This window comes from Ambystoma mexicanum, chromosome 2p (assembly GCF_040938575.1).
Source record: "Ambystoma mexicanum isolate Mex_15411 chromosome 2p, UKY_AmexF1_1, whole genome shotgun sequence".
Classification (NCBI taxonomy): domain Eukaryota; kingdom Metazoa; phylum Chordata; class Amphibia; order Caudata; family Ambystomatidae; genus Ambystoma; species Ambystoma mexicanum.
Genome location: NC_090923.1, coordinates 1114213660 through 1114227254, shown reverse-complemented (window position 1 = coordinate 1114227254; position 13595 = coordinate 1114213660). Strand labels below are relative to the sequence as shown.

Below are 13595 nucleotides of genomic sequence, written 5' to 3'. Positions count from 1 at the left end.
CTTATCGGGTGTAGGATGTTTTGTTAAGTAATCCGGATCAATACTGGAAGGCCTATATTTTCTGGCAAAGGTTTAATTTATAGCGGGTCCAGATTCTGGAGTATCCTAGTTTTCCAAAACTCTTTTCTGCAGAGCTGTATGAAAAGGTAACACCAGGTCTTTGTGAGGGCCTTGGGTCAGTATAACCGTCATGTCATCCTGTTCGTAGTTCGAAGCGCTCCTGCTCCAGCCCATGTACTCAATAACTCTATTCATGAGGCTTCTGTATGCAGAATCAGCATGCTCAGTTGGATCAGGCTTGCCAAATTCGAGCTATGGCGTGGTGTCTATGCCACTAGCTGACTGAAGGTAGTCATAAAGATCGGTAATCTTGGACACCTGATCAATACGTTCTTCAGGAACATTTTTTGTGCCATTCCTCACACCAAAAGGAGAAGAGTTCCTCCTCTGAGGCTTGATCTTCCTCATAAATTGAGGCCATCGACTTGAAAAAGTCGTTCCTCTGCGTAGGATGAAAATCCTTGTCTGGAAAGGGCAGAGGCCTCGGAATGGTTGATGACGCTTTCGCCAATGGCGTCGATAGCGCTTTTGGTAATGGCGTCGATGGAACTCTCGACAAGAGCGTCGATGAAGCCTTCGACAACGGTGTTGACGAAGGTTTCGACAGAAGCGCCAATTTACTTAATGTTGCCTTGAATTTATGTTTCAAAGGGTCTGACTCCGATGGAGTCGACGACTTCATCGAGTGCTTCAACGATTTGCTCTTTTTCGGAGGTATCAGTGGGATACTTCATTCTCGAGACAATACCCTTGACGATTTTTCATCGGATCGAGAGAGAATTGCTGATTTGGTAGTCGGCCTTGCCATAGTAGTCTTATACCTCCCCGAGTCGTCCAAAGGAGTGATCGGGGCAGGGCTTCTGAGTGAATCCTTCAAGGGGGTCGAGGCTGCATTCTTGAAGATACGCAGCATTGCTTTCTTGAAATCATCCAATTTTTTGGCAGTATCAGTCTTGGTTGGGCACCTGATAACCTCTGTAGAGGAATCAGAGGAAGAGGAAGATGGAGACCTATGTTGTATCTTTTTTGCCTTCTTTGACGAAGAAGACGATGATTGTTTCGACCAACTCCACGATCGAGATTTTTTGGACTTTTTGCGTTGGGACGAATCTTTGGGCTCACCCGACTTTTTATCCCTCTTCGAAGAGGACTTCGAAGTCGCCCGCCCCCTCGCCAGTTTACATCGGTGCTCTCTGAGAGCTTTCTCCATCATGGCCTGACATCAGTTCAATATTCAGAATCCAGGCACCAGAGGCAGACACGGTGGGGGTCGGTAATCGACATTGTTGCCCCGCGTTCCTGGCATTTTCTGAAGCCAGACCTCGGGGTAGAAGGATTAGAAGAAGAAGACATTTTCCTTACAAAACTGAAGCGTGCCGTTCACACTTGAAGCAAAGCTTTCGGAAAAACAGAACTGAAGCCAACGGGTGCGGCTCGAGCTATTTATGCTGCGGATGACGTCGACACGCAATGGCAGCCCTGGAGAAATGTTGATGCCATGACATCGAGCACAGTGCCCTCTGGTGGAAAAACGTTTTCTGAAGCAGCAAAGCTGAGTGATACAAATATCAAAGATGAGGAATACGTGGGAGGACACAATCCATTTGAAAATAAAGATTTTACAAGTGCTAGGACATGCAAACATGGGAACATTCCAAAGTGCATGGCTCTAGGGAGTCCACAGTGCACATGCACAAAAATTACACTCAGAAGGGCGCTAGTCCGAGTTAGCCATTCGCTTCACCATGCCGCATTAGGAAGAGGGAAGAGCCACATACAGCATGGGCAGAAAACCACCTGCAAATTACAAACCATTATGAAACACACCTGGTAGAGATTACAGACAAGAGGTCTTGCAGGCAGGGATCTGTGTGCTGCAAAAGAAGCCAGGTTTGGCAGACAGGTGTGGAGGAAGTCAAAGAGAACAGAGGTATAGAAAAGGAGAATCTTGAAGGAATGAGGAGCGAAAAAGAAGAAGTTGGTTTAAAAGAAAGAAGATAAAGGAGATGAAGGAGAGGAGGGGAGGTGACTGGGAATAAGCAGGAGAAGGAAGTGGCATGGAGGAGAGTGGAAGTGGTGCTGGGGTTGTGGAGAGGAGGATGGGGATGTGGAGAACAATTGGATTAGGAGCTGGTGGAAGTAAATGGGGAGAGGTGGATAAGGATCAGAAGAAAGACGTGAGAGGGTTAAGAAAAAGGTGCAGGGGGAGATAACTCGGGAGGAGGTGGTGAAGGAATTAGAGGCTAAGGTGGTGAGGCATTCAGAGGAAGTAGGAGCAGCAAATCACTAAGCTTCCAAATGCCCAGAACTATGTTTCTTGGATTAAAATAGTTCTGTGATGCACAAATCACATCACACCCACACTGAAGAACATAGCTTGATCAAAGAGGGAACACAATTATAGACTCTATACCTTAAAGACACATAATTAAATGCCCACATTGGCCTACCTCTCCAAAGTTTTCCCAACTTTATCCAATCCACGTGTTGCCTGAGGTGTGCCAGCCACCAAACCATCAGCTTAACCAAATACAAATGCTTTAGAGGTTAACCTCTACACGTCCACAACTCAACTCTGGGGATTCGCCCAACACCCAGCCACTGTCATGTGGCAGATTTCCTGCAAGTGCATAGTCTGCTAAAGAATCATCTCTTTCACATGGATTTTAACCTGAAAGATTCATAACCAAAACCATAAAATGGACATACTGCATAACTTATGATAGACACTGTTGGTCGGTCACCTACACAGTGCATGACCAACGATGTCCTATCTTTTAAAAAGCTTGGCCACCAGATCCTTCTTCCTCCTAGTTAGCTACCCTGCCATCAAACAATGTTCTAGTTATGTGACTGATCTATCAACTTGGTGGAACTGATTGGCCGGCTACATATCCCAAGTACTATTACTGTTCATTCTCTCCTTCAGACCATACTATCTATTTTACTTATGGTGGTCTAAAGTGGCTGGATTCAACAGCATACAGTGCTTTACAATAGTCAGGACACTGAACATAGACACTGAGAAATCAGCAAAAGACAGAGGAGTAGCAGTAACATTCTAAGTATTGGTTTGTGAATCTTGCGTTTTTTAAAAGCAATTGCACTGTGTCAGAATATATACTTCAGTCATGGTTTTTATGGTCCCTACTCGTGATACTGAAATGAAACATGATTATCCAGAGATGCAGCATGCATTACATTTACTATGTTTACTTGGCCCTGCGGCTAAGGGCCCCAAGGCCAAGGGCGACTCCTACAGTTGCGGCTCCCTGTGTGTCTGCAGGTGTCCCCTTCTCCCTGCCCATCCCACCTACGCCTGGCCACTGCATTCGCATTGTGTCTTCACCTCACTGTGTTCCACAGTTGTGGTAAACTAGGGTTTTCTCCCCTCGCAGGATTCTCAAACTTAGGTGGACTCTCCACTGTGTACCTAAAACGCATTACTGTTGCTGTTCTTAAATGTGGTAAACTAGGGTTTTTCTCCCCTTGCAGGATTCTCAAACTTAGGTGGACTCTCCACTGTGTACCTAAAACGCATTACTGTTGCTGTTCTTAAATGTGGTAAACTAGGGTTTTTCTCCCCTCGCAGGATTCTCAAACTTAGGTGGACTCTCCACTGTGTACCTAAAACGCATTACTGTTGCTATTCTTAAATGTGGTAAACTTGTGCTTGCCGCTCTCTTCCTGTCTGCAGGCTCTCACATCGTCTGTCTTCCCCCCCACTCCCTCCTACTCTATGGTGCTCTCTATCTCGCCTATCTTCTCTAACTGCTTCTCTATTGACTATCCTGCTCTCCTCACTAAATCCGGTAGGAAAAAGTTTAAAAAGGACATCCTGGTCTCCAACCCAGGCTCCCTATCGCCGACACCTACACTAGTGCCTGCTCTAAGGAAACTCTCACTGACATCCTCTTTTTTGTGCCTTCGCCTGACCTATGGACCCTTCATATGGTCTCTGTGCTCTCTCCTTTTTCCTCTTCTCCCATTAATGGTGGCACCCGCTGGGACGCCCTCCTGGCCCCCTTCCACTCTTCTAAGGCCATCATTAATGTCTACGTTAATGGGACCGTCTTGGTCCAAGGCCCTCAGGCCAACCTTCACCTCTTTGATAGACGCTTCCCTCACCTCATCAACTTCCTCTCCTCTCCTGCTGTCCCCCCTCCTCTGTCCTCGGCTACCTTGCCTCTATCCTCCCTCCCTGCCCCCTCTCTTGCCCCTTCTTCACCTCCTTCTTCTACACCTCTGCAGGGCGTACCTCTGATCTGTACCCCTCCCCGGAAGTCCTTCAAGGATGGCAACCTTCTCCACATTGCCACTCTTAACTCTCGCTCTGCCATCAAGCATTCCTCTGATATCTGTCACCTTCTTGAGGAACTGGACCTTGACGTCCTCGGTCTCACTGAGACATGGTTCACAGCAAGCTCTGTCACCAGCTTTGACACACTCCTAACTGACGGTTACAAGATCCTCTCTGTGCCCAGGCCCAACCGTGCAGGGGGGGGTGTTGCCCTTATCTTCCCTGAGTGGATTCCTGCCACTGTCACTCCTACGCAGACCTACTCCTCTTTTGAATGTCTTGTCTGCCGACTCTCTCTCTCTCCTAGCCATTCCCTTACCGTGGCTACTATCTATCGGCCACCTGGTCAAATTTCCTCCTTCCTCTCTGAGTGGGCTGACCTCTCCTCCTCACTCCTGTCCACTACCACTCAACTCCTCCTTCTTGGTGACTTCAACATCCACCTAGATGCCTCCTGTCCCCCCACTGGACTCTTTCGTGACCTCTGCGACTCTCTCTCACTCTCTATTCTCCCATCTGGGCCTACTCATTCTGCAGGGCACACTCTTGATGCTCTGATCTCTTCTGACCTTCCCCTCTCAGTCCCTCTCTCCACTCCTTTCTCCTGGAGTGATCACTTTCTCCTATCCTCCCACCTCACCCTCCCTACCCCACAGGCCAAGCCACCCTCATCATTGCCACCCACCTTCTCGGTCATCCGACCCATGAAGCGCGTGTCAGTTGAGTCTTTCGCTGCCACCTTCTCCACCCCCTCCCCCTTCGGCTGACTCCCACCCTGACACAGCCCTCTCCTTGCTCCACTCTGCTATTTCTGATACTCTTGATATCCTTACCCCTGTAATGAGAATCCGCCTGAAGCCCAAAGCCAAATGTAACTCCTGGTATTATTCGGATCTCGTCACCCTAATACGCAAGTGCAGGGTGGCAGAGAGGAAATGGCGTGCTTCTTGTTCATCCTCTGACAAACTGGCCTGCCGCCTGCTCCAAAGGCAATACCGTCTCTCCGTTCTCACCAAGAAGAGAGCCCTTATCCAAGCCTGCATCTCTGCGGCATCTAACAATTCGCTGAACTCTTTAAAATCTGCAAGGAGCTTGCCACCCCTGCTGCAGTATCTACCTCTCCTGTCCCCTCCCAGGCCCTCTGTACTGCACTGGCCTCTCACTTCATCTCTAAAACTCAGGACATCCTGTCCTCACTCTCCTCCTATCACCTCCCTCCATCGCTTCCCTGTTCTTCCTCCGGCCCTTCTGCAGCCACCCCTCCTCCCTCCTTCTCTGCCTTTCCCCTTTTCTCTGCTGACGAAGTTTCCAGACAAGTCCGATCTATTAAAGTCTCATCTAAACAGGTTCACCCCTGTTCCTCCAAAACTATCAAGGACCACATCGACTCCCTGGCTCCTGCCCTGGCTGACTTTTGCAACCTCTCCTTCGCCTCTGGAGTCTTCCCATCCCCCCTCAAGCACTCCCTTGTGCACCCTCTTCTTAAGAAACCCTCTGCCGACCCCTCCTGCCCGGCTAACTATCGCCCAATCTCCATCACTCCCTTCCTGGGCAAGCTCCTGGAGAAACTGGCCATCTCCCAGCTTAACCTCCATGCTGAAGCTGTTGGTAGTCTTCATGACCACCAATCCGGCTTCAGAGCGGCCAGAAGCACGGAAACTGCTCTCCTGAACATCCGTGATGACCTGCTCTTGAACCTCGACTCCAACACTCCGTGTGTTCTCATTCTGCTCGATCTCCCTTCTGCCTTTGACACTGTCAACCATGCCATCCTGCTCAACCGTCTCCGCGATAACCTGGGTATCACTGGTCAGGCTCTGGCGTGGCTGACCTCTTTCCTTTCCAATCGACCCTCCCAGGTCCAACTTGGGTCCTTCCTCTCTGACATCTTTTTCTCCACCTGTGGTGTTCCCCAGGGATCTAATCTCTCTCCCTGGCTTTTCAACCAGTATCTGGCACTTCTTGACCACCGCATCGCCGCCCTCTGCCCCAACTTTCAGTGCTATGCGGACGATACCCAGCTCATTTTCAGGCTACCCTCGGCCTCCTTCTCTCCTGCCCTCATCTCTGACTGTCTGTCTGCTATCCAGGAATGGTGTGCTGCCAACGACCTCCGCCTTAATGCTAGTAAGACTGAGATTCTACTCATCGGCACACCCACTCCCTCCTTCCCTGCAGCTCTCTAGCCAGCCTCTCTTGGGCCTCTTCCTGCTCCTACCTGCAAGGCAAAAAACCTCGGGGTCATCTTTGACTCCACACCCTCCTTCTCTCCTCATATATCTGACGTCTCTAAGAAGTCACACTACCAGCTGCACCTCCTTAGAGGTATTCTTCCCTTCCTCTCCTTCCCCCAGAAGCTCACTGTCTCCCGAGCCCTGGTTCTCTCGAAGCTGGACTACTATAACAGTCTCTATCTTAATCTGCCTGCCTCCACTCTCCGCCCTCTGCAACTCATCCAGAACAGAACTGCGAGACTTGTCCTTGGCCTCAAGCCCAGGGACCGTATCTCTCCATGACTGAAATCTCTACACTGGCTCCCAGTGGCTGCGAGGATTAAGTTCAAAACCCTCTGCATTGTCCACAAGGCCTTCTGGGGCCTGGGGCCTAAATACCTGCAACTCTCTCTTCCTAAATATCGTCCTTCCCGAGCCCTTCGCTCATCCGTCCCCAACTCCCTCAGGGTCAGCCGCTTCTCGAAGCAATGAGCTGGGGGTAGATCTCTCTCCACGGCAGGAGCCTCCCTCTGGAACAGCCTTCCTGCCTCCCTGAAACTTGAGGAGAACCATCTCCGGTTCCGGAAGCACCTCAAAACCTTCCTCTTTGCTTCTGCTTTCTCTCTCCCTCTCCCCTGCTAAATTCTTCACTAAATTCTGCACTGAATCTGAAACTTGGCCACTCTCACCGACCTCGGTCCTGGGCCCAGCCACTCTCCACTTGCACTGCCTCCCTGGCAACCCCTGCACTGCGGGACTGTCTCTGTATCCCTACAGCCCCCCCTTCCCAGCACTTGTCTGCACTTACCTTGCACTTGCCACCAGCTGGCCCTATTTATTTATTTATCTATTTATTTCTATTCTACTTACCTTGTACTGCACTTTTCCCTTCCCCTTACCCCTGCACTTGCCCGGTCTGAATGACACCTGGCCTAGTAGGATCCTTGTCTGTACTCTCCCTGTTCCCCCCTCCCTGCCTCGTCGCGCCTTGAAACACTTGTGTGTAGGCGCGTTACAAATGCCATATCATATCATATCATATCATATCATATCATATCATATCCCATCGCACATATCACACCCTCAAACAGGTTTTCTCTGTTATTGCTTATAATGTGATTGTGTTCAATCTGCAACCGTATGAAACTGCATTACTGTTCTATTTTACTTTTTTCTTTTCTAGTTATATGTATTCAGTTATAAAAGAAAAAGGGAGGAGTATGTCATGGGCCAATGGGGCCAAAAACAGGGGGTTAGTGGGTTTTGGAAGAGGTGGGCAATGGAGGGAGAAGGATGCATGTCTCCCACTTACCTGGATGTAAGGAGATGCAGGACTGCCGACAACCTCTCTGGTGTGGCCCATGCCAATGGCGCGCTCTGTCAGCCGGCTTGGGGAAGTAACATTAGTATCTAAAAGGAAAATTGGAAGTAAGTAATTGGGTTACAAAAAACAAATTAGATTGTGGGCAAAAGTAAGTTATATTTCTGTAGCAAAACTAAATAAAGTTGCACTCACCCAGCACCTTTACTCTAGCAAACACACAACCCTCATCTTCTTCCCATTTTTGATACATGTGCTACCTTCCCATGAGGCCTTTGCTCAATATACCACACACCCAGTTACCTGTAGCACCTAAAGCCTAGACCAGTCAACACTGGATTAGGACAACAGGAGATGACCAGGAACAATGCGTTGTAAGACCAATAATACTAAAATGCATGGCACAATATATAACAATCAACATGGTAACTTCCTGTGGTCTTATGAGAACCTAGCTACCTTCAAGCTTGCTTAAGAGCAAAGGTATTAATGCTTGTATTTGCCCTACTGTAAAGAAAATATACTTGATCATTCACATGGCCTGGTTCTGCCATTGTGTCAGTAAACACTAACTTGCTCAACCACAAAAAGAGAGCTAGCTCCAAACAAACCCCACTCTTGCCACAACACAATGGAGGAATTGTGCCACCAACAAGTTGCAGAAACATAAACTCTATATTTTCTATGTCATATGATTGTGTGCGTAACTTGAACGAAGTATACTTGGGCATTGTGTCTTACACAAAAAAACATCACAAATAGGGTTTGATAAATCCCTTTTATTTGGAAAGTTTCATTACTATAATTGTGCTCTCAGGATCTGTGCATTTAGAACACCCTGCATGCTGTGTTCCTGTGCTCAAAATACATCTTCTGTTGCTAAATGTTCCTGGCAGGTGGATATGTGCCTGCTCCGGCGCAAGCCTATCCGTTGTCAGGTAGACATGAACCATATACATTTCAAACCACATAGTTCATTGTTCTACCACTGCAGCAAGTGCTATCAATATCATAATCGTTATACACATGGCAAATCATAAATGATCTGAAATGAGATCACTGGTCTACCAAGGCATGTGTTAGGCTGGACATCCACTTAGGCCCATGGAAGAAGTGGGTTGCAAGGTGCTGTGATGAAGTCCTCTGCCTAACTCTGGGGACATCAAGCGGGGTGACCAACAGCGATGGGTGCCAGCCCAAGCTAGTGGAGGACGGCTCAGGAATAGCTTGGGGAGAATTCTCTGGTTCCCCCACTTACCATCTGTCATATAGCAGAGGACTGTCATATGAGGAGAAATCAGGCCACTATCTCTTCAAAGGCTTAGCTTCTCCTGGAATTCTAAGGGTTTTGTGAACATTGGGAATATCCCAGATTTGTTTTCCTCTTTTGATATTGTGAGTTTGCAGGCAACTCTGCTGATGGACGCGCCAATTATAGATGGTTATGACTTAGTATATGCCGAAGCCGAACAAGGCTCCAGTCGTCGCCCTTTTGGAGGGTTATTGATTGCTACTAGGAGAAGTTGGGGCCTTGTATTCCAAAAAATAGATTTTAAAACAATGGATATGCTGGCAATTTTGTTGACTGGGAGGGGAAAAGATGGAGGAGGGTTTAATCAGTGTTTGCTCGTAAACATATATCTAAACCCTGACTCCGTTAACATGGAGGAAGCTCAGAGTTTCCTGTCCATTCTCCTGCTGGGTGAAATGCCAGAAGATGGAGCTTCGGTTCTGGTTCTGGTTGATTTCAATGCAGAATGTTTGGACGATTGCTGGCATCATGAACCTGCAAGATTAAAAACGGCAAGGGAAGCAGGTTATAGGGGACATAGGGTACGCCAGGAGTTGGAGGCATGGGACATGGGACATGGTGTCGTTGAATGGAAACTTCGCAGGCGACCCCCCCCCCGAACTTTAATTGGCGTAATGGTCCATGGAAGTCAACCATTGATTATTATTTCCTGTCGGCAGATTTGTTTAAGAAAGGTGGTATCCTGAACGTAAAAAGCTCAGGGATTGAGTGATCACGCTATGGTTTGTTGCCAGCTCCCTGGGTTAACAAGGTCTGAGTGTAAGGCCTTGAACCTCGAAATTAACCCAAGGAACCATCTAGTAAAATGGTCTCCAAGAATAGCTACAGCCTTTGATAGAACGATTGGGGGGCTCTTAGGTTCAGAGGCAGATGTCCTGCGTTCCACAGAAGGGTTATCCCCCTGTCTCTCTAATGTCTTGGGGATTTTATTGCCAGTTAAACAGCTGCAAAAGGGATTTAGGATGGTGGGTCACAATCATGGTTTTGATCCTCTTGTCCAGGAGCAGAAAAAGAAGATATGACTAGAGATTAGGGGGTTAAGGAGTACTAGGTTGTCTGGTGTGATAAGGGAGTTCAGTAGGGTTAAACAAATATACAAAAACTGGTTAAATGGCCACAAATTTCTTATGGGGATTATTGGCTTGGAGAAAATGTTGGCCTGTATGCTGGGAAATAATACTACGAGATTCTGGCAGTTGATTAAGCCAAGGGGGACACACCAATACTTCCAAATCCAAGCAATATCTGAAGATGTATGGGTTACTTACTTTTCTGAAGTTTATATAAGGCATGGAAAATTGGGGGGTCCTAAATTTGAACATATTGCCTGGCAGGGGGCCCTTACTTGGACCCTGGATGATATTGCACTGTTGATGAAATCTTGTAAAAAATAAAATGCGCCCGTGCCGGATTGTTTGACCAATTTGACTTTTACTTCCAGGGAGGTTTTAAGAAAGGAGTGGGGGCGGGGGGTGCTGTTGCGCTTGATGGAAATGGCAGCCTGAGTGCCCAGCTCCGGACTGGGATAACCCTTTTAGGAAAAATAACCAGCTCTATGCAGCAAATCCTTTCCACCTTTCCACATCCTGTAAACGGACCTCCGCGGCTCATCCCTATAGACCTGCAGGACCCATGATCCTGAGACTGCGGAGATACGGCTGCAAGAAAAGCCAGTGGGGGACACGTCTGACTGTCCCCGTGCAGCGGCTCCAGGGGGCACGGTCTGCCCGGCTGCTGTGTGCCGAGGTGCTGCGGGCCTGCAGGTGGAGGGGCGACTCTGCCCGATCGCACACCTGACGGCCATCTTACGGCCGGGTGCACACTGGAGATGCCCGTACAGGGCTAGATATTGAGCTTGGAGTGCTGCTGTGGGGGACGGTCGGACGACTGCTGGTGCGCCGGCGGAGAGTTGCTGCATCGCTGTTGGACCTGTGCCGGTGCGCTGGTCTCCCGGCCCCCCGCCACCCCCTGCCTGCAGCTGGGGATCCCACGAGACTGAAGACACGGTAGGAGACCTGAGGGAGTTGTGGGGTCCGAGCGGAGCGTGCCTTCACCGCGACGGCACCTACATCTGCTGCCCTGGAGGCCCATTGATCCCTCTCATGCCCAACTGAAGGGCTGATAACAGATAAACGTAAACATCTAAAGACATTATTTGCTCCACGCATTCTACTGGGAGGGACTCCCACGGCCAACTGACCAGCCCTTTCACTGAAGCTAGAGGGAACTCCCCCCTGACATCTACTGACACAAGGGGCAAGCTACCCTGAATGGTGGAACTCAACTCTCCCGCCATATAATACACACTCCTGCCCTGACACTCTAAAGGATGCGACCACAGGTCAGACCCCGTCTGTCGGCACTGTCCTGTGCTGACCCCGGCGCCCGCCCTGCACACGTTTGGCCCCTGGGCCGCCGCCATTGGTGGGCAGGTTCGTCGTGGTGCTCGCTCTGAGTCGTTCCCCTCCACCACTGCCGCAGGTGTGGATCAACAGAACTTGTAACGCCAGCATCTGGAGCGAACCCAGGGACAGATAGTGCTGAGACACAACTTCTGTTGAGACACACTTACAAGCTCCAAATGGTGCCGAGGACATAACTTATCTGGGAGAATCCAATACGGCTCTGTAAGAGATCCGAGCAACCCGTTCTCGGATACCCTGCTGCATTCTACGTCGCAACAGAACTCCGGCACCTCTAACCACCCACGCTTAGCCATATTTCCAGAACCCTCCTTAGCTGACACCATGACCAAAGGAACTGGCACGGGGAAAAAACAGAGCACTTTGAATATGTTTGCAAAAACACTGGCTAGGTCAATGGTTGAGACCCTGGAGGATGGGCCCACAGCGTCGGCCCGCCAGCCCCCGATGACTTGCAGAAGATGCTGGAGTATATTCGCGAGGGGTTCACCACTTTGCACACCAAACTCGATAACATGAACGGCACCATCTCATCCATAAAAGCACACATCGAGAAGACCGATGGCCGGGTGGCCGAGATTGAAACAAGGGTGGGGACCGCCGAGGATGATCTGGGCTCCCTCCGGGCTACAGTCTCCTCACTCTCCAATCGGGTACTAGCAGCAGAAAAAAAGAATGATGATCTCGAATCTCGTTCAAGACGCAATAACCTACGCATAGTCGGAGTACCCGAGGACAATATCAAGGAGCCCATGGAAGACTTTGTGGAGTGCATTCTTCTAACACTTCTGGATTCGCCGAAACTTTCCCCACTATTCCTAGTGGAATGAGCCCATCGTTCCTTAACTGCGAAGCCCAGGCCTGGCGCGCCTCCACCTCCCATCATAGCCAGAATCTTACATTTTTGGGACTGTGATGCCCTCCTGAGGGCAGCTAGAGTCAAGGGGGAGCTACTTCTTGGGGTGGCAAGGATCCATCTTTACCCGGATTTCTCTGTAGCGGTACAACAGGAGTGCAAAACCTTTATGGCAGTAAAAAAGAGACTCTAAGACTTAGGGGTTAAATACTCCATGCTATTTCCTGCCAGGCTGAGAATCGAACACTCCAATTAGACATTCTTCTTTACGATTCCGGAAGAGGCCTCAAAATTCATCGATGAGCATTTCCCTGGCTGATTCCCCACAGTTGCTGTGGCATTGATTATGGCGCTGTTATTGCCAATTAAGCCTTTACCTGGAAATAGGCCCATATACGGCCATGCACAGGGTTGCAGCTGCGTTTCACAGGAATGCATTAATAGTTGGACTTGTTTTTCTATTGGTCTGTTGATCCTCAAGCCATGTGTTCCTTACTAGTTACGCTGGTTAACTTTGTTTAGAACTGCAAATATCCTTATACATCCCCCAGTCCGGAGCATTACCGCCAGGCCAGCTATCAGGCCCCCAGGCGTTGATGCCGTTGATCTGGTTGTTGTTATGGTTGTGTTGGGTTATCATTCCTCTGTTTGGGGGAGGGATGTGGGCGGGGGGGGGGATTGGGAGTTATGTTAAAAAAGGCTTGACAACCGCGAGAGATGCCACGCATGTTGCAATATCAGGTTACAGTCATACTGGTGGGGTGATGTGTCTGTCTCATTTGGGTCGGCATTGGCCACCACTCCGCCGTAGATCAGAGTTTAACCAACATCTCCATACAAATGGCGGATAATAGGCTAACATTCATGAGCTGGAATGTAAGGGGTCTGGGTAACCATAAGAAGATGCGGCAGATACAACTTCATGCTGAACGCCACAGCGTTAAAATCCTATGTCTGCAGGAGACCCATGCCCGCTCTGAACAATGTGAGAAGTTTGCTAAACAGTGGGGGCCCCAAAGGCACTACACCAATTATTCCACCCAGAGTCGAGGTGTGCTGACTCTGATACACAGAAGCCTTAGATTTGCATGCAGTTACTCACGGGTAGAC

The 13595-nt window shown here is 49.2% G+C and overlaps 1 protein-coding gene across 2 annotated transcripts in view; it reads right to left on the bottom strand.

The window, feature by feature from the left end:
- LOC138567171 (early endosome antigen 1-like) overlaps nucleotides 1-13595 on the bottom strand; it is a 1584277-nt gene that overhangs the window by 869619 nt on the left and 701063 nt on the right. For both annotated transcript variants that reach the window (XM_069645141.1, XM_069645140.1), the window contains one exon: nucleotides 7886-7983. In XM_069645141.1, coding sequence (XP_069501242.1) covers nucleotides 7886-7983 — 98 coding nt within the window. The remainder of the gene's footprint in view (nucleotides 1-7885; nucleotides 7984-13595) is intronic.